Raw genomic sequence first — 19,672 nt, forward strand, 5'->3', positions numbered from 1 at the left:
TTAGATCAAACTCCATTAACCTTGGTAACCTTAAACCCATGCCCATCTGCATCAACAGCCGCCTCTTCAAATTGGGGATTCAGATTACTCTTGCCTTTGGAGGTGACAACATCATTTTCATGAATAAGCTTCTCTCCATATTTAGAAGGTGCATCAATAACATGGGACAACACCTCCTATCACAAAAAAATTAACAAAAGGTATAAAAGTTAGCCAAGAAATGCAAAATCTATCTAGAAATAACACACATAGGAAGGAGGAAGAAAATATTATATAACAGCACCTGAGTTTCTTTTTCTGGTGAGCTAAGCAATATATCTATTTCAGCAGAAAGATCATCACTAACAGTATCATTGTTGGGTATTTTCTCATCTTTTTCATGTTCACCATTAATTAAGGAAGCAAACTCAGTGCTTCCGGAAACAGCAGGCTGTTTTCCAGCCAGAAAATTTATAAGAGCTGGGAATTTAGATAAAATCCCAGAAGACTCACCAGAAACTTTCTCACTCTTGATAAAATTCTTTGATGAATCCTTCTTAACACCAATATCACCTTCTCCAGAGGGAACAGATTTCTGTAAATCAGCCTCTTATTCATATGCCACAGGAGTTTAATAATACATAAGACCGTAAGGAAAATTCAACACAGCACAATAAATAAAAAAGGAACAAAACATGAATTTACACAATCTAAAAATAATTATATTTATATCTAACCTTTTTTGGGGTAGACTCATCATCAGCATCATAATCGAGAAGCTCAAACATGGCAATAATCGTGGGATCATCACATATTCTCCTAACTCGAAAAGTGCCATAAAATGTATCATGTGGCACACCTTTGGTATCAACCTTCAGCAGTAACTTCTTTCCAATGAGCCATTGGAATATGGGAGGATAAGTATCCCCACATATAAGTTATTCTGAAAATAATACATAACAAATACAGAGTTTAAATAACACATATAACATCCCATAAAGTGAATAATACACTAAAGAAAACTTAGAACATACACTTGCATCTCTTTGAACCTCGGTAAATAAGTCAGCACATGATTTCTTAAGCAAATAAGATGCCTCACGATCAAAGAGAAGGAAAATACCTTCCCCACTATGATCTTCAACTGTTATTTTAATTTTAAATCTACGGAGAAAAAAAGAAAGGAACACAATGATTCAGAATAAAAAATACCAAGAAACATTATTTTCATAAACAATCCACAAGACAGAATGAAAATACATTTTGAAAAAAATTTCTGACCTTGGAGTCACATTAGTTATGTGCTTCAAACAAAAATCACAGTAATATGCACCATTTTGAGGATAGATACCCTTTCCACACACACAAGCAGAATACCACCAACCTCCATCCTCAATAATACCTTGGATTGTACCAAAAGTGATAAAAGAACCCTCCTATGCAATTAGCATTTCAAAATTTGTTAAGAATACGAATGGAAAAACAGATCTGGAAATTGTTCTTTAATTTTTCTTTTCAGTTCATTTCTGTATAAAATAAACATAAACACAACTAACTCAAAAGAAGACAACCTCATTGTTATCTTGAAGCTCTTCAATAGTGCATTTTCTAGTTAAACGCATGAAATCATCTTCCAAGGAGACAACTTTACCCTCATTTGCAATAAACAGTGGCTGGGTACCGTTGATACCTTGCTCAACCATACTATTAAAAAAATGCAAATACTTGTACTTGTTATTCCATATTGGTTGTAAATAAAGAATACAATAAAAATCAACAAAATAAGACATCCTAACCTCTGCCTAAATTCAACAACTTCAGGAAGATCAGGATTAAATAACATTTGAGTGGCATACATTACATTTTGAAGCCCTACTTGACCTACACAGCAACAGAGAAATAGTCTAAAAAAGTTTATTGCAGACAACACCTAGAGTAGTAATGAGATGTACATAAAAGAAATAGTTTACCCCTAAAGAACTTGACTTTAGCAAGTTGAATCACTACAACAGGCTGCTCCACATACCCAGAGGCAAGGAAATGATTTACTTGATTAACATAGTCCCCAAACAATGCACATCGCACTGTAAGACTGAAACTCAAAACATGACAAAGGATCAAACAGAAAATAAGCAAAAAAGATTATCAAAACATAAAGAGAAAGCAGCAGAAATGACTCAATCAACATACTCTTTTGAACTTAATTCAAGCACAATCATTTTCACAATTTTTTCCTCTTTTGCATACTCTTTCTCTTCTCCCACTGAAGTTAAAAGGCCAATGACATCTATTCCAAATAAACAGAACCTATTAAATATTGAAACAATTTGTTAAAAAAACTTGAATAACAGCAAACCAAGAAGATAAACACACCAACTAAAAAATCATAATCTTGGGTCATGTTCAGCAGCTCAGAAAAAGGAAGCATATTGAAACAAGTCTTAGGGATAACATCTTCATCAACAGCTACAACAGTAGTTCGGTGAAGGAAAACCAATTTGAATTCATGAGAAGTTGCTCTATAACTACCATGATTTGACACAACAGTAAAGTATGCCATTCTATAAACTTGACCTTTAACTATATGATCCCTAACTTATTAAGGAGTGGTTTCTTAACTGTAGCTTGAATTTTTCCACACTGGAAATCCAACAAAAGAACAAAATCAGATCACTGAAACACATCATTTAAAATTGAAAACTTAAAAAACAACAAGTAATACCATATTTAAAAGAGAAACTAATAGGGTCTAACATGCTCATCAAGGAGAATCATCTCCATTGAGTTAGGAACATCATGATTCCCAAAAGAGGGTACAACCCAAAGCCTTAGAACCCTAACTTTCAGCCTCCAAGCCTCTCTAGAAGGATGCATCTTAGAAATCATATCAAATGGAGGAGGCATTGCAGAAAAAAAAGAAACAAAGGAGGTAAATAGAGTTGATGAAATAGATCAAATGTAAACAGAAAAATTCTAATGTCGACAGAGCTTAGGAGAAAATAGAACAAAGCAGAATGTTTGTGCATTGAATGTGCATCACCAACCATCCTTTTATAGAAAAAATTAAGGGCTTTAGGCTCACCTTTTTGAATTCAAATTGAATTGAATATGGAAAATGGAGGAAAAATAAAACATGAGTCCATACCCATCTCCATTCAATGGCATAGACACAACTAATGAGAGGGGCAAAACCTGAACCAACACAAAAACAGCAAAAACAAGTAAAAGTTTCAAGAAATCAACAATTAGGGACCAAAAAATGAGATATCACACCATACCTGCTACAGTGCACCTACATGTCATCACACCATAGGGAAGGCAGTCATCAACTACCCCAAACAATCATTATACTCGTGGGAATGAGAGTTGGTAAATGTCTTAGGTAGGGATACATTGGAAACAGCAAAATGAATGGGAAAAAAAGAGTATACAAAAACATCAATAAAAATCTATCAATCACATCAACATTTAGGAAATGGGTCAAAATGAAACCTCATACCTTGATAATGATTGTCAAATTTCCAATGAAGAATAAATAACACAACCGTATTATGTGTGCAGAAGAGATTTTCATGCGAACAGCAGCTGCTGGATAGATTTTTCTTTGGATAAAGAGATGTGCTAGTTAGATAAAAAATACAATAGAGACATTTTACTCGCACAAGGCCATTCTTTTCTCAATGAACCTCTTAAATTCAGATCGAAGAGCTTTATGTTTATCCAACAGCTGATATATAAAATAATGTTAACACAAAGAAAAAAAATATGTAATGCAATTCAGTTGAACTCAAAAAATAAATAAATGACCAGCAGGCTATACAACAATCTCTGTCAATCACATAACCAAGGATAGAAAACATTAACCACCAAACCAATTCATTGATAATGATTCTCACAACCCACAGGCAACCAGCAATTCATTTTAGGTAAAGTTAATGGATTTGATGGACATAGCTTAAAAAAAAGAAAGATTCATCACTGGCATTATTGAATCAGAATTGAAATGGGAATGCACGACTTGAACAGCAGAGAATCGAATTGGGACGGAAAAACTTGAATGGGAGTGGCAAAAGTATATTCCTTTAAAATAGAAGCACAAAAATTCATGACAATCAGTTCTACTTCTATGCAACAGGCAAAATATAGAGCACTCTTTGCATAACCACTAAAGAATTCAGATCCAAGTGAGTTGACTAACAAAAGTTTTCATCAAAATACAAATCAAAATGCAAAAAAAAAAATAGCAAAAAGCTATCAATCAATTCCTATCAATCACATCACTACCAATAGAACAGATTAGGTACAAAACTCATTCTCTCATCATGATTCACACAACCCACATGTAACTACCAATTCACGTGATCTAAACTTGATGGATTTGTTGAATATACAGAAAATTAAAAAATAAAAATAGATTCATGAAATTTTAATATTGCATTCAATGGGTCTACTCTCAATATAATTATGAGACTGCTTCATAAAATTTGAAATCAAATATAAAATGAAACAACATGATCCTGAATACAGAAAACAGTATAAAAACTAAACGGATTTGTTGAATATATACAGAGTAAGAGATTAAAAATAGATTCGTGAGTTGATATATAGGATTTAATGGCTCTACTTTGGATATAATTAAATGAAGCACACAAATGCATCACAATTAGTTCTAATTGTATGAAAGAGGCTCACCTTTTTTAATTCAAATTGGATATAGAAATGCAGGGAAAACAAAATATGAGTCCATATCCATCTCCATTTAATGCCATAGAGACAATTAATGAGAGGGGCAAAACCTGAACAAACACAAAAACAACAAGAACAAGTGAAACTTTTAAGAAATCAAGAGATAGGGACCAAATCAAACCATACCTGCTACAGTGCACCTACATGTCATTTTACCATAGTGAAGGCAGTCATCAACTACCCAAAAAATCATTGTACTCATGGCATTCAGAGTTGGTAAATGTCTTAGGTAGCCATACATTGGAAATAGCAAATGAATTGGAAAAAAAGTATATAAATAAATTGGAAAAAATATACACAAGCATGAATAAAAATCTGTCAATGACATAACCACCAATAGATACATTAGCTACAAAACCAATTCCTTGATAATGATTCTCACAACCCACATGCAACCACCAATTCACAATAGGTAAACTTAATGGATTTGATGGACGTAGCTTAAAAAAACAAAAAAGGAAATTAGAATCAAAATGGAAATAAAATTAAAAATTGCTAGATTCAGCCCAAAAAATCCAAATAGATTACCGAATCAAAATGGAAATTGGAATGCAAAAGTAGAATAGGAAAGAATGAAATTAGGAATGAATTGACCTAAAATCAAATCAAACTATATAAAGGAACAACTAGCAAGATATACATCAATTCTTGTCAATCACATCACCACCAATAGAACAGATTAGGTAAAAAACCCATTCCCTTATCATGATTCACACAGCCCACATGTAACCACCAAATCACATGATCTAAACTTGATGGATTTGTTGAATATACAGAAAATAAAAAAATAAAATAGATTCATAAACTTTTAATATTAAATTCAACAGGTCTACTCTCAATATAATTATGAGACTGTTTCATAAAATTTGAAATCAAACATAAAATGAAACAACATGATCCTGAATACAGAAAACAGTATAAAAACTAAATGGATTTGTTGAATATATACTGAGTAAGAGATTAAAAATAGATTCATGAGTTGATATATAGGATTTAATGGCTCTACTTTGGATATAATTAAATGAAGCACACAAATGCATCACAATTAGTTCTAATTGTATGAAAGAGGCTCACCTTTTTGAATTCAAATTGGATATGAAAATGCAGGAAAAACAAAATATGAGTCCATATCCATCTCCATTCAATGCCATAGAGACAACTAATGAGAGGGGCAAAATCTGAACAAACACAAAAACAGCAAGAACAAGTGAAACTTTCAAGAAATCAAGAGATACGGACCAAATCAAACCATACCTGCTACAGTGTACCTACATGTCATTTCACCATAGCGAAGGCAGTCATCAACTACCCAAAAAAATCATTGTACTAATGGCATTTAGAGTTGGTAGATGTCTTAGGTAGCCATACATTGGAAACAACAAATGAATTGGAAAAAATATATATATAGATAAACTGGAAAAAAAATATACACAAGCATGAATAAAAATTTGTCAATCACATAACCACCAATAAAAATCTGTCAATCACATAACCACCAATAGAATACATTAGCTACAAAACCAATTCCTTGATAATGATTCTCACAACCCACATGCAACCACCAATTTACAATAGGTAAACTTAATGGATTTGATGGACATAGCTTAAAAAAACAAAAAAGGAAATTAGAATCAAAATGGAAATAAAATTAGAAATTGCTAGATTCAGCCCAAAAAATCCAAATAGATTACCGAATCAAAATGGAAATTGGAATGCAAAAGTGGAATATGAGAGAATGAAATTAGGAATGAATTGACCTAAAATCAAATCAAACTATATAAAGGAACAACTAATGAGAGGGGCAAAACCTGAACAAACACAAAAACAGCAAGAACAACTGAAACTTTCAAGAAAACAAGAAATAGGGACCAAATCAAACCATATCTGCTACAGTGCACCTACATGTCATTTCACCATAAGGAAGGCAGTCATCAACTACCCCAAAAAATCATTGTACTCATGGCATTCAGAGTTGGTAAATGTCTTAGGTAGGCATACATTGAAAACAGCAAATGAATTGGGAAAAAAAGTATATAGATAAACTGGAAAAAAAATATACACAAACATGAATAAAAATCTGTGAATCACATAACCACCAATAGAATTGATAATCACATAAAATTCTAAATAAGGAAATAAAGAAGATGAAATAGATTTATAGACCATACTCAACGTTAACAATAATTGGGAAAGAATGTAACCAACAACATGAACCCACACACAAATCAAGTCACATACACAATTTTCAAATTACAATTTTCAGAAACCCTATACAATAAGATCTGGAATAAAAGTAGAACAGATACCAAAAAGGATCCAAATTTGCAAAATTAGGAATTTCACAAACCCTACATAATAAAATTTCGCCTAACCATCAAACAGATACCAAACATGATCACAATTTGCACAATTAGAAATTTCTAAAACCCTAGACAATACAATCTCGCTTAAGCATGGAACAGATACAAAAAATGATCACATTTTGCACAATTTAGAATTTCTCAAACCCTAGACAATTGAATCTGCGTTAACCCTGCAACAGTAACCAAGATTGATCAGAAAAAAATACACAATGGATGAAGAGGAAAATAGGGTTGAACGCACCTGATTGATTGATAGGAGATCTTCCATTTGAGGCTCGGCTGGAAAATGGCTAAGAGGTATGAACGGCGACGAACCAAAGTCGCAGGAAAACAGGGCTCCTGAACAGAGCTTCCTAGGGCAGAGTAAGGAGAAGATAGAAAACCTCATAGGGTTTCATGTAATCATTAGTTGTTCAAAGAAATGGATCGAGAATGGAGCTTGCGTGAAAGAGTCGCCGAAAGGGAAGGTAGGTTGCGTGAGTGAGGAGATGAAACGGATGACTGACAGCGATTTGACAGAGGAGCACATGCACCCCCTGAAGATCAGAAGCCACGCTGGAGGGGATGCCACCGTGGAGGAGAGGCGCCACCTGGGAGTGGAACCGGCGTGAAACGCGGAGAGATGGCCATGTCGGTGATGAAACCACGGCTATCTATTGTTTGATAGATTTCTTTGGTCCTGGTTCTAACCAGCAAGCCGGCCCAAATTGAGCCAAGATTCATCCTTTCTTTCAACGGCCTCCACCTCCTCCAAATCCCTAATCTGCTCCGACAGATCACTTTGTCAAACACACTTCTTTCTCCAACATCACTCCCACAATGTTCTGAAAATTGGACCAGATCGGTCGGTCGGACCGGTTCAACCACGACCGGCAACATTAACGATCCGGTCAGGCCGTTGTTTAGAAAACCGGTGAAAAACGGAAGCTCCTTCGTTTCTTTCTCCCTTTCTTTCTTTCATTCAGAAAAAAATCACACAAACCCAGCCAAAAAACCCTAGCACTGTGAGCCTACACCACCGCCGCAAGGAGTGGCATACTGCCGCCGTCCGTCTTCAACCCCTGTTCCCTGTCACCGATCGCGGCTGCTTCCTCGAGCTCGGCGTCCGTCGTCTTTGTCTGCTCAGCCGCGCTTCCGTCGCCGTTTGTTTGCCGTTCACGTTCGCGTCTTCGTTCAGCTGTCGTCTTCGTTCGCGTTCTTCGCCGTTCACCGTCGAGTTCGCATTCGTGTTTGGAAGCCACGTTGCTCTGCTTCAAACTCTGCGACCAACCCGCGCGCTCCACCTAGCCGTCGAACTGTTCTCTTTTATCGCCGCCGTGAGTTCCCTAAACCCGCCACCAGACAATACACTCACACAACACCAATACTCTGCTTCAAACTCTGCAACTTCTGATTTCTATTACAATAAGTAACTATTTGATTTGGTAGTGGTTTGGATTTTTTCATAGACTGAATTAAAGTTACAATAGTTATGTTCTCTTCTCTATCACATTGATATTAAGCTTTGAATTCTCTTATTTCGTTTTAATTTTACCGCACTCAACATGTTTGATGAAATCCTTTAACCATATCTCTGGTTGGTTTTATAATTTATAGCTTTTAGAAACTTAGTAAGTGATTGCATGTGAAATAAGAATAATTGGATCTTAGTAATTAGGAAATTTTAGCTGCACAAATAGCATCTTTGCAGAAAACATATTAGCATGATGATTCCACTTGCATTATTGTGAACTTGTTAATTTGCTAATTGTTCTTGTGTTGTTGTTCTGTTGTTCTTCTGTTACTTTTAATTTTTTTTGTTTTTGTTGTGATTTTCTGTTCTTGATTTAAGCTGTGATTGAAGGTTCTTTGATTTGGGTATTCTTCACTTTCCTTTAAGCTTAGCTTTTAATTCTTTGGGCATACACGTATCAAATCATTGTTTTCAGCAATGGTGATTTTTAGATTTTATTTTTAGGTTGCTTTGTTTTAAATGTTCCTATTGTTGTTGTATTTTTGCTGTGATTTAAATGTTCTTTTGATTTTTTTTTTTCTGAATGCCCAGTCAGTACTTGGTTGATTGGTTTTGCTTGCTGATTGTATTTGATAATAAATTTTAAATTGATAACTCTATAGTCTGTAGTTAAATTTTATTAAAGTTTCTTGAATCTGCACTGCCTATGTTACTGATTCACTGTTCCTTCATTGCTTTTTTTTTGTTATTAATCATTGTGATGAGCTTTGTTAAAATTGGGTTGAAATCTGTTAATCTTTCTTCATTTTTCACTGTTCTAATTTCTATTCTTATTAAAAAATTTGCAATTGGTGATCTTTTGATTTATTATATGCTTCATGTTTTCATTGTTCTGTTCTTATGAAGAAAAAATTTGCAATTAGTGATTGTATGATTCATGTTTTGATTGTTCTGTTATGTAAAAAAAATTCTGTTTTCATTGTTTTGTTCATTGTTTGGTTGCTATTTTATAACAATTCTTGATCTCTGCCGACTTGCTATCCCTCCTCCGTGTTGGATTCTTTTTGTTTCAGGCTTTGTTGTGTTTTTGTTTCAGCCTCTGTTGTGTGTTTGTTTCAGGCTCTGTTGTGTGTTTATTGTGCGACACTATCATTTTTTGTTTTACTTTTTGACTTAGCTACATTCATTTTTTGTTTTACTTTTTGACTTAGCTACATTAAGACAATATTCTCTATCTTTAACTTGTGCATTGTAATTCAATCCAAGCTATTTTTAATGGAAGTATAATTATGTTAATTATCAACAAATTTGCAGCAAGTTATTGCATATTTTGATGATTAATTACATTTAGTTTGTGATATTTTATGTAGGGTTTTAAATTTGAAAGATATTTAGGATGCTTATTTATAATTTATTTATTATTTTATTATGGAACGGTTTTTCTAGTTGAACCACGGTTAGACCGGTTGGATCAGTAAACCAGTGAACCAGTGACTAGAGCGGTTTGATGACCGGTCCGGTTTTCAGAACCTTGCGTCCTCTCTCTTCTCTGCTGCTGCTGCTATGTCTTCTCTTTCTCGTCGCCTTTGTCAGTTCTCTCCATATCTTGATTTCTTATTCAATACTGATGAGTCGATCTCTTAAGAATATGCATTAGTTCAAGTTTTTATATTTTTATTTTATTAGATTAGTTCTGGTTTTCCCTCTTTATTGGGTGAAAATACATTGTGTGAGTAAGCTTCATTAAATTCAGGGAGATCTCTTTAATAGCCGTAATTTGCTTGTGTATGATTAAACCTTGTTACTTTATGAAAAATGAACCAATTAACATTCTGGACCGTTAATTTGCTTTTGTTTTGCTTGTAATTTGAATTTAATTAAAGACAAATGGAAGGAGATAGGACTTAGTTTGCTTCTATTTTGCTTGCTATTTAGGTTCACTAATCCATCCTCATCAAACACAATGTAGTAAGTGCCTTGCATATGATTGTTCAAAGTTAAATTGCAATGACTAACACCACCTACTGCTACTATGAATTCAAACCAAGAAAGGAATTAGAGTAATTATAGGCCCATGAAAGCATGGTTTAGGGAACTTGGAATTAATGTGAGTTGAATTTTCTGATAAAGAATAATGAGAGTTGAAATTGTTAACAGCAGAGCTACTGTTAGATTAATTACGGGCACATGAAAGCATGGATTAGGGAGCATGGTTGAATTCAATGTTCTAGATGAATTCAAACCATAAAGTCTGGAACTTTTATTTTGCAAACCTCAACTTCCTATGGATGAGCTTGAGGTTTTCATGCCTTTTTCATCACTGACAAATATGATGGATCTTATATCAGGATGAACTTGATGACTTAACATCTGGTTTTGTGCAGGAAAAATAAAGATTGGTAACTGCATGAGAAAAGACTGGCCAAATGAAATAGTAAGGCATGTTTAAAGTTGACTCTGCGGACAGACCCTAAGGTAAATTATATAATTTCTAATAATATGTGTGCGCTCATTGAATTTGCTGTAGTTGGAACTGTAATAATTGGTTCATATGGAGCTCCCTTGTCTGTCATGGACACATTATAGTTCCCTAAGCTAATCCTTAGCATTCCTTTAAGCCTTTAGATAGTAATGCTATTGGCTTTGGATATTGTTATTACATTTTTTCTGAGTTATCCTTGTTAAAATTTTTGACATAATCATTCAAGTTAGTGGTTCCTTTGACATTCATGGTTTTTTGAAAAATAAACAAATAACAAATAAATTAAGGAAAAGAAGGGAGTGTGCTGCATTGTTGTTTTGGACTATTGTAGTGGGCTTGTTTTGTTTTAGTCATGCTTGCCCAACCCAAGTAAGAAAAAACATATATCAAAGGGTATGCGTGCTCTTGGTTTTAGTTTAAGTCACATATATATCACCAACAACTTGGGGAGAGAGAGTTTGATAATGAGACGAATGTGGGCTTCTGACACAGAGGGATAGCGAAGGGAGATGGAGAGAGGAGACTGGGGAGAGAGAGAGGAAAGGTGGCTCCATGAAACTTGCGACCACCATGGTTTGTTCATTTAGATTTTTCGGCGACTCACCAACTATGGAAGACAGCAACCTCATGTCCGGTGGCGGCTCAGATGAAGTAGCCATTGGTGAAGTTGTGCCTCCCTTCTCTTCCCTTCTCTTTGCTCCTATTATCTTCTTCCACTGTTTTTTCAGTTTTCTTCTTTCTTCTTTATTCTTGCTTTTAAGATGGTGTGATATTGTGCAAGTCACACAGAATTGGTTTTCAGTTCTCTCTTATTGTATTTATTTTCTGTAATGTTTGTGAATTGAAACGTTGCAGAGACGACTGTGTATACCCAATATATGTTGTGACTGTGTAAATGACAATGGAGTGGTTGTGTGTGATAATTGTGATGGTTGGGTAAATGAAAGTGTGTAAATGACAATGAAGTGTTTGCATGTGATAATGGTGATGCTTTGGTACATGTAAAATATTTGATGTAGAAAAAATAGGTAACAGTAAAGGAGGAGTGAATTGGATTCTTTTCCTCAAAAGAAAGTTTTGCTCTTCTGTTGAGTGATCACTGTTTTTTATAGGTAAAGTTTGCATCAATGATGCATATGTAGGGGATAAGATTTTCAACAATAGATTGTCCAAATTTCAAACACACTTCTTCATTCTTTGAATTTACATTTATTCTCTTTGAACTAGGTGCTTTAATTAACTTTTGAAATTTCCATATGTCACCAGCCACGTGGTAAGACTTTGGGGACTTCCACCTTTTATCACATTTGGTGACTTTCCAACGCCAATATTTGAAGCACATGCAGACAAATGAGACCAATTCCTATAGATATAGCTAGCAAACAAAAGCATCAGGAAGAAGGATATAGTGACATGTGGAGCTATATGCTGGATTTATAGGAAATAAAAATAAAAATAAAAATGATCAAAAAGAAAAAGAAAAGTGACACTAGATGGCCCAAACAGCGGGAACTTTTGGGCCCAGATACTATTAGTTTTCTAATCCAACTCTGCTTCCACTTGTTCTCTGTCTCACCCCACCGAAGATCTCGTCACTCCTTCATCTCTCAGCCTTGAGCAATTGAGCCTTCAGGCCTTCACCATCGCTGTTGTCGTTAGTTCTGCAGGTGGCATTTGTCCCTCAGCCATCACAGCCTCACTTTCTTCCTGTATATTTTATTTTATTTTATTTTTGGCAGTATGAGGCTTAGCTGCCTAATTCTAATTGTGTATAATGAGAATAATGGATTATGTAGTTGTTGCTTCTAAAATTGTTATTTATTTAATTGATAATATCTCTTTTATTTTGTAACTTCTTACTCTCTTGGCACTGCAGTCGTGCAGTCGTGTATGCATCAAGCTCATTAGGTACAGGCATCCTGGAATGGTTCTTCCTTTCACAAGATACATTCCATTGCACAACTGTTTGGTCAGAAAGGCTTCAACTTTGCAGAGATTTTTTCCTGGGCATTTCAATCCCATTTTGCAAAAAATTTCCACTTCTAGTAGTAGTGACTGTGAAAGATTACCATGGGAACGTTCTACCCAAGCAATTCTACTAGGGAAGCTCAAAACTGCTTTGAGAAACCATCAGATGCATGAAGGATGGGAATCCTTTCAGGATTTTAGGACACTGTATGGGTACCCTGAGGTTCGGTTGCTAAACCAGCTCATTGTTCAGCTGTCTTATTCATCTAATCATTCTTGGACGAGAAAAGCTTTTGATTTGGTTTTGCAGGTGGTTGAAGAGGAGAATAATTCTGGTTTGGTTCATGTTGATACGTTAACCAAACTTGCACTTTCTTTGGCAAGGTTGCAAATGTCAACCTCTGCAGCGGTGATTCTTAGATTGATGCTGGATAAGGGGTGTGTGCCCCCTATGCATTTGTTGTGCTTGGTCTTCTTGCACCTTGTGAAGACAGAGATTGGAGCATATATTGCATGTAATTATTTGTCTCAGGTTTGTGACTTTTACATTTGCTTGAAGGATAAAAAGGCTCAATCTGCGGATGTGGTTAAGCCAGATGCATCAATCTTTTGCCTTGTTCTTGATGCTTGTGTGAGGTTTAATTTACCCTTGAAGGGCTTGTTGCTGATTGAATTAGTGGCACTAACTGGGACAGTGGTTGATGCACACACTGTTGTAATAGTTTCACAGATTCTAGAGATGAATGGTTTAAGAGATGAAATAAGGGAATTAAAAGATCACATTGATAGTGTGTCAGCTGCTTTCATTCGCCTCTATCGACAATTCTATGATAGTTTGTTGAGCTTGCACTTCAAGTTTAATGACATTGATGCTGCTGCTAAGCTTGTTTTTGATATGAATAGTTCACATAATCGTCATGATCATAAAGAAAATAGGAAAGATCTTAAAAACCCTTGCTCTATTGCAATTGGATCGCGTAACCTTAGGACTGGACTAAAGATACATATTGAGCTTGAGCTGCTGCAGAATGATTCTGTCGTTAAACCTGAAGGTAGACAAGACCTGATCTTTTATAGGGGTCAAAAACTTGTTCTCAGCAACAGAGCACTGGCAAAATTCATTACCGGTTACAAGAAAGATGGGAGGATTAGTGAACTTTCAAAGCTTTTACTTAGCGTTCAAGAGGAACTATATTCAGTAGCAGGATCTCGTTTGTGTTCTGATGCAATTGGTGCTTGCATTCACTTTGGATGGCTTGAATCTGCTCATGACATTTTGGATGATGCAGAGGCTGCTGGATCTCCATTGGACTGGGATACATATATGTTACTCTTGTCAGCATATCGTAGGCGCAGAATGCAAAGAGTAGCAAAGGCACTGCTAAAACAAATGACAAGGGTTCATTTGGATAATGAATTGGCTGATGATACTATCCACGAACACTTTCACTGTGTGGAAACATCAGATTCACTTGGTAAATCGAATTTGGTTGTCACCTTGGTTCAAATATTGAAAGATGAAGATCAGATTTTCCCTTTGGTGTACGAGTTTAATTCTTCCATCCACTTCTTTTGCATGGCTAGAATGATGGAAGATGCACTAAAGGTGTATAGAAGAATGGTTGAAATGAACATTCAGCCCACTATTCAGACTTTTGCTTATCTGCTACGTGGATATTCATCTCTTGGTATGTATCGCGAGATCACAATCTTGTGGGGAGAGATTAAGAGATTCATGAAGGGTTGTGGTTTTCCGGCAAATAGAGATTTATACGAGTTACTACTAATAAACTTTCTTCGCGGTGGATACTTTGAGCGAGTGATGGAAGTCATTGGCCATATGAGAGACCAAAACATGTATGCTGATAAGTTGATGTATAAAGTTGAGTTCTTAAGACTTCACAAAAATCTTTATAAGAGTTTAAAAGCATCAGATGCAAGAACAGAAGCACAACTCAAAAGGCTTGAGCATGTTCAGGAGTTTAGGAAATGGGTGGGTATAGTTTGAGTTTTCCAATATATCCATCTGTCATGGTGTACTTTTTGTGGTATTATTCATTAATCCTATCAATCATCAAATGGATCCATCATTTGATCTTTGCTCATTAATCATAGAATCATAGCTGCTGTTCTTTGCCGAGAAATGCAATTATGTTGCCAGTTGCAACCTTTGTAGATGAAATCATTTTCATGGTTGATGATGTTTGAACTATTATTGCACTACCATTGGGGATTTTCCTTGAGGGTAAAGCTTATATCGAAGGGATTTATGAACACATGCAATAGAACTTTAGTGATTTAATGCATGTAAATTGATTTAATTATGTAACTACATCATGTGGAGTATCAATGAAAAATTTTCAGTGGTCTTTATTTGCTAACCAGAATCCAAAGCTTTTTTTTTTTTTTGGTCAAGTGGATTGGACAGTCCAAATTTTAAGCATTACATCCATGCATTATACACACACACTGCATGGGTACACACTATTAGCATGGTTTTATATTCCTCTAAGAGGATTTGAATCCGGTGCAGCTCTATGTGAAGCAAACAAAGTATCATTTTTTTGGGTCATGAAGACCGAAGTATCTTCAATCCAACCCAACTAAACTACATGAGGAAGCCCATAACATAAAGATAAGTGTATAAGACCCAAAAAAAGGAAAAGAAAATGTATGTGAGAGATTAAGGCCCAAGAAAACGGGCCAAGTTAAGGTGGCCCATGAGCATGAGAAGATGGCAGACGCAACAAACATTCAGTTCCAATGCAAAAATAAAACATTGTTTTTCTTTTGTCATCAGCATTCAAGATTCATCCACCGAGCAAGGAGACAGAGAGAAACAGAGATGGAAGAGCAGAGAGAGAAGCAGGTGATGAGTTCGGAAGCGATGGAGAAAATATCGGAGAGGCTATCGTGTTTGGAGAACCTGTACTTCCCACGCGCCCTCCAATCCTCCGCCACTCTCCCTTCCCAGCGCAAGCAAATCTTCCGCGACCTTCTCTCCAGAGACGTTCCTCTCTTCTTAGGTATCTAATTCTAAACCCTTACTCTTCTCCATCAACGAAGTTCAGCATCAAAGGTGTTGTAATGTCTTGTTATTTATTTATTTTGATTGGACACTTTCTTGCAACTTTAGGTATATATCGAGAGTGAATATAGAAATGAATTCAAAGTTGATTGTGCTTGCTTTTGAGAAAACAATGGAGTTAGGGTTTTCTTGTTAACTTATTACTGTATCCTTAGTAAGGTTATAATCTGTTTTTGTACTAGAACGATATGGTTCTGAGCTTATTAGCGATGAGCTGGGACAGTTTGATTCCATGAAAGACGACTATGAGGTTAATTGGCATCTAAAGAGGCTTAGGAGCATAATGAGCCCAACTTCGGAGGAGTTGAGGATGCGGTCAGTGACTGTGAAGAACCGAAGGCGGGCTTACTTGGATAAATTGGTGTATGATGGGCATTACTTCTCCGAAGACGCCATGAGGGAAAGGGAGCCTTACCTGCACCATGAATATGTTGGGAAGTTTCAGGACCAGAGCAGCAGGGGCATGGCTAGGCCCGGGGAGCGCTGGTCTGAGACTTTAATGAGACGATGTGAGGAAGCTGAGCTGGTTGCCAAGATTAGAGGGGAGCAGCAGAGGATGGGTGTGCCCGAAAGGGATTGGGTCGGTAATGAGGGGTTTCAAGAAGAGGAAGAGGAAGAGGAAGAGGAAGAGGAAGAGGAAGAAGAAGAAGAGGAGGAGGAGGAGGAGAAGGAGCGGAATGAAGAAAGGAAAAAGGATGGAAGCAACACACAGTCTGCTGTGGTACTTTTCTTTAAACTTTCTTAACCTGTTTCAATGCAAGTTTGTTTTGTTTAATTCTATTTTTGGTGTTGTGTCTATCAGGATAATCTTGCAACACCTTGCTTATGATATTGTTAGGTTTTAATTTGTAAGCTTATTATATAGTCTTTATGCTCAGCTTGGTTAAGGAGTTATGTGTTGTATTTGATCTAGAAGCATGAGCATTCTGGTACTTTGGTGACAATGTTTCTTAATGTGTACTTTACTTGTATTTGGATATTCTGCTAAATAACTGTATTTGAATTGGGACACTCATCGTTATTCATGGTCAAGGGTTCAGGACAGTCTTTGTTTGGCTGTTCTCTCTAAATAAGAGAGGGATATGATATGTATTAATGTATGCCTGTGGCAAGCAGCAATCACATATGCATCATATATTTGCATGCCGAGATTTAATTGACCAAGAACAAGAAATTGTGTGGGGCAAAGAAATGGCAAATTAAATGTTATTATGTTAGGATACCATCTAGTTCAACCATGTTCTCCAGCTTCTTCAAGTTGGTTTTCGACCATGTATGTTGATGAATTAGATTCAACAGATGAGTTTGAAGTGATTAGTTACATAATCTTATCCAATTCTTATACGCAATCTCAACTATTTATAATTGAGTCTATGAACTTTCTACTAAATTTGACTGACTTTGTCTTGCATAATCTACTCTTGTAGCTTACACATGCAAAATCACTGTACGCATGTTAATATCTAAAACTTTGGTTGTAGAAAACTATGTCTATGTTTTTGGACTTAAAATAATTTCATTTGTTTTTGCTCTGGCAGAGACACTTAAATCAACCCGATATAAGTGATGATGGTGGTGCTTCCGATCCAGCCAGAGAGAGTCAGGAATCATCTCTATCTGCAGAAGAGCTGGAAGACCGCATGAACCAATTTACGTACATTATGCAGCAGAAGTTCTTATTAGGGGAAGATCATGAACATCTAGATTACACTAAGATAGATAATGATGAGACCCTTGATGATCACTGGATGAGGGAAGCCAATATTGATGCAGAGGAGAGATACTTTGCTGATGATTAAACACTAAGCATCTTAACTTTGTATCAGGGAATCAGATGCGTAGATATTGCATAATCTTTGGTAGAGATTTTGTTTTCTGGTAAGAACATCTCACCTTGGTGTCTATGTGTATATAAGTATATTTAACTAGATGTGTGTTTTCAATATTATAGCTGAGACAGTTCTACACATATCAAAGTTCCTTTGCTATTTTAATGCAAGGATTTTGTAGTTTACTCGTGGAATATGAATCATCTGCAACATGTTTTGTTCATTGTGTTGAATCATCGTGGAGTTTTTAAATTATATTTGTTATTTGTCAATCATTAATCACAGTATAAGATATGGAGTTAACAGTGACATCTGTCACTTCATATCAACAATGAATTCTTCGAAAAACATTTTGAATATTGAACTACATCCGTAACAAACTATTGTGTCTATTCCAAAACATTATGTATAAGATATTATATATTTAACAAATTAATGTGATTTGTAGTTGTGAAAAATGATATTTTAATTTGGTTCAATTACTCTGTTAGTCTTTATAGTTCTACTAAATTTTTTATTAGATTTCTATATGTATATTTTTTTTCAATTGGGTTTTTACACTGCTTTTAATTTTGTAACTAAGTCATTTTTATATCAAAAACGTTAAAATTAACAGAATTTTTCTTTTTTTCAAAATGCATGCGGTCAAAAATTTAGTGAGGTTTTTAATTGTGAATATCTTCAATTTGTAAAACACTAGGAAGGATTTAATTATAAAATTAAAAGCAATATAGGGATCCAATTGAAAGAGAAAAAAGTATAGAAATTTAGTTGAAATTATGGTGAAATTATAAAGATCAACTGAGTAATTAAACCTTTTAATTTTAATATAATCTCTCGCATAAGATATGGAGAATAAGGCTAGTTTATACTATAAAAATGAGACTATACTGTAGTAAGTTTAAATAATGAATATATAATTTGAAAAAAAAAGGTTTTTGGCATTACATACTCATAAATCTTAATTTCTTTCCAATTCATTGTGTTTATCTTAGGTTAATAATTGTAGAGAATTATATACTTACATTTTTTTCACCTTCTTGGGTAACATTTTCTGTATTTGAATTCTTGAACAAGGTAAAAAAAAAAAAGTCGATTTACTCTCTACACTTGGCCATTACATTTCTCCTAAAGATCATATTAAGGCAATCTGTGAGAGCTTTTCCGGATGAGTTTTGCAAAACTAGAAATTTACACAGTTGGAGAAGTTGAAGCTCTTCTCATACCACATGAGGATATGCTTGAAAAGTTTAAAAACACTTACGCTTGGTGTAGCTCAATACATTATGTCCAGTAGAATTCGATGCAATCTTCTTTTTCAAATCGTGGATTCAATGGTAGAAGAGGTCGTGGAGCAAGATTTGGCCGTGCAGGTCGAAGTTCATGGCAACCGAATTCAAGATAACAGTGGCACTTGTGTAATCATCTTGGTCATAGATCAAAACTTTCAGGGATCTTCTAGTTCTTCCTATATTGCTTTTTCTCAAACATACAATTCTGCCTCAGCCCAAAATCCACCCACCACCATCTTCATTTTTTCATCAATCCAAGGCGATTGTAATCAATTAATAGTCGTCACACTATTATCATCTACAATTTATATTATGTGAAAAATAACAAATACTCTTCATATTCAAATTGTTATAGTTATATTCATAGAATTATGATCATTATTATAAAGTGTAAATATTAGAAAAATTGTAGCTGGCTAAATAAATATAACCAATGAAACATAGTCACCAAAAAATATATATATAAACAATG

At 35.2% G+C, this 19,672-nt stretch overlaps 2 protein-coding genes and 1 long non-coding RNA gene across 12 annotated transcripts; 1 reads left to right on the forward strand and 2 right to left on the reverse strand.

Annotated features, from left to right (window-relative positions):
- Positions 1-722: 722 nt before the first annotated feature.
- LOC112796573 (replication protein A 70 kDa DNA-binding subunit B) lies at positions 723-2,749 on the reverse strand. Its single transcript, XM_072235417.1, has 7 exons — positions 2,170-2,749; positions 1,950-2,071; positions 1,776-1,860; positions 1,551-1,683; positions 1,261-1,415; positions 1,014-1,143; positions 723-922 (listed from the first exon to the last, which is right to left on the reverse strand). The coding sequence occupies exons 1-7, from the start codon at positions 2,196-2,198 to the stop codon at positions 854-856; spliced, it is 723 nt and encodes a 240-aa protein (XP_072091518.1). The 5' UTR covers positions 2,199-2,749; the 3' UTR covers positions 723-853.
- A 4,107-nt stretch (positions 2,750-6,856) lies between these two features.
- Positions 6,857-7,878, reverse strand: LOC140184421 (uncharacterized). The gene is made up of 2 exons (XR_011881035.1): positions 7,330-7,878; positions 6,857-7,258 (listed from the first exon to the last, which is right to left on the reverse strand). It is a non-coding gene; the product is annotated as an uncharacterized lncRNA (long non-coding RNA).
- Positions 7,879-7,976: 98 nt separating this feature from the next.
- Positions 7,977-18,131, forward strand: LOC112796572 (pentatricopeptide repeat-containing protein At4g17616). 10 transcript variants are annotated; one of them, XM_072235423.1, is made up of 8 exons: positions 8,022-8,404; positions 10,926-11,016; positions 12,290-12,690; positions 12,900-13,214; positions 13,302-14,984; positions 15,792-16,017; positions 16,262-16,800; positions 17,618-18,131. In XM_072235423.1, the coding sequence occupies exons 4-8, from the start codon at positions 12,948-12,950 to the stop codon at positions 17,876-17,878; spliced, it is 2,976 nt and encodes a 991-aa protein (XP_072091524.1). In that variant the 5' UTR covers positions 8,022-8,404; positions 10,926-11,016; positions 12,290-12,690; positions 12,900-12,947; the 3' UTR covers positions 17,879-18,131. The 10 variants fall into 10 exon arrangements, with proteins under 10 accessions (XP_025694872.1, XP_072091524.1, XP_025694879.1 ...); XM_072235420.1 differs by lacking the exon at positions 12,290-12,690 and adding exons at positions 9,988-10,129; positions 11,516-11,684 and having other exon boundaries at positions 8,023-8,404; positions 12,900-14,984; XM_025839093.3 differs by adding an exon at positions 9,988-10,129 and having other exon boundaries at positions 8,023-8,404; positions 12,900-14,984.
- Positions 18,132-19,672: the final 1,541 nt, after the last annotated feature.

This window comes from Arachis hypogaea, chromosome 4 (assembly GCF_003086295.3).
Source record: "Arachis hypogaea cultivar Tifrunner chromosome 4, arahy.Tifrunner.gnm2.J5K5, whole genome shotgun sequence".
NCBI lineage: Eukaryota > Viridiplantae > Streptophyta > Magnoliopsida > Fabales > Fabaceae > Arachis > Arachis hypogaea.

Excerpts from the sequence above, each read along its gene's own strand:
- LOC112796572 (XM_025839087.3), top strand. The coding sequence starts at position 12,948 with ATGGTTCTTCCTTTCACAAGATACATTCCATTGCACAACTGTTTGGTC. Across the intron at positions 16,018-16,261 it reads AGACGTTCCTCTCTTCTTAG|AACGATATGGTTCTGAGCTT; the intron begins GTATCTAATTCT and ends TTTTTGTACTAG. Across the intron at positions 16,801-17,617 it reads GCAACACACAGTCTGCTGTG|AGACACTTAAATCAACCCGA; the intron begins GTACTTTTCTTT and ends TTGCTCTGGCAG.
- LOC112796573 (XM_072235417.1), bottom strand. The coding sequence starts at position 2,198 with ATGATTGTGCTTGAATTAAGTTCAAAAGA. Across the intron at positions 1,684-1,775 it reads GTTGTTGAATTTAGGCAGAG|TATGGTTGAGCAAGGTATCA; the intron begins GTTAGGATGTCT and ends TTTTTTTAATAG. Across the intron at positions 923-1,013 it reads AGGTTCAAAGAGATGCAAGT|AATAACTTATATGTGGGGAT; the intron begins GTATGTTCTAAG and ends TATTATTTTCAG.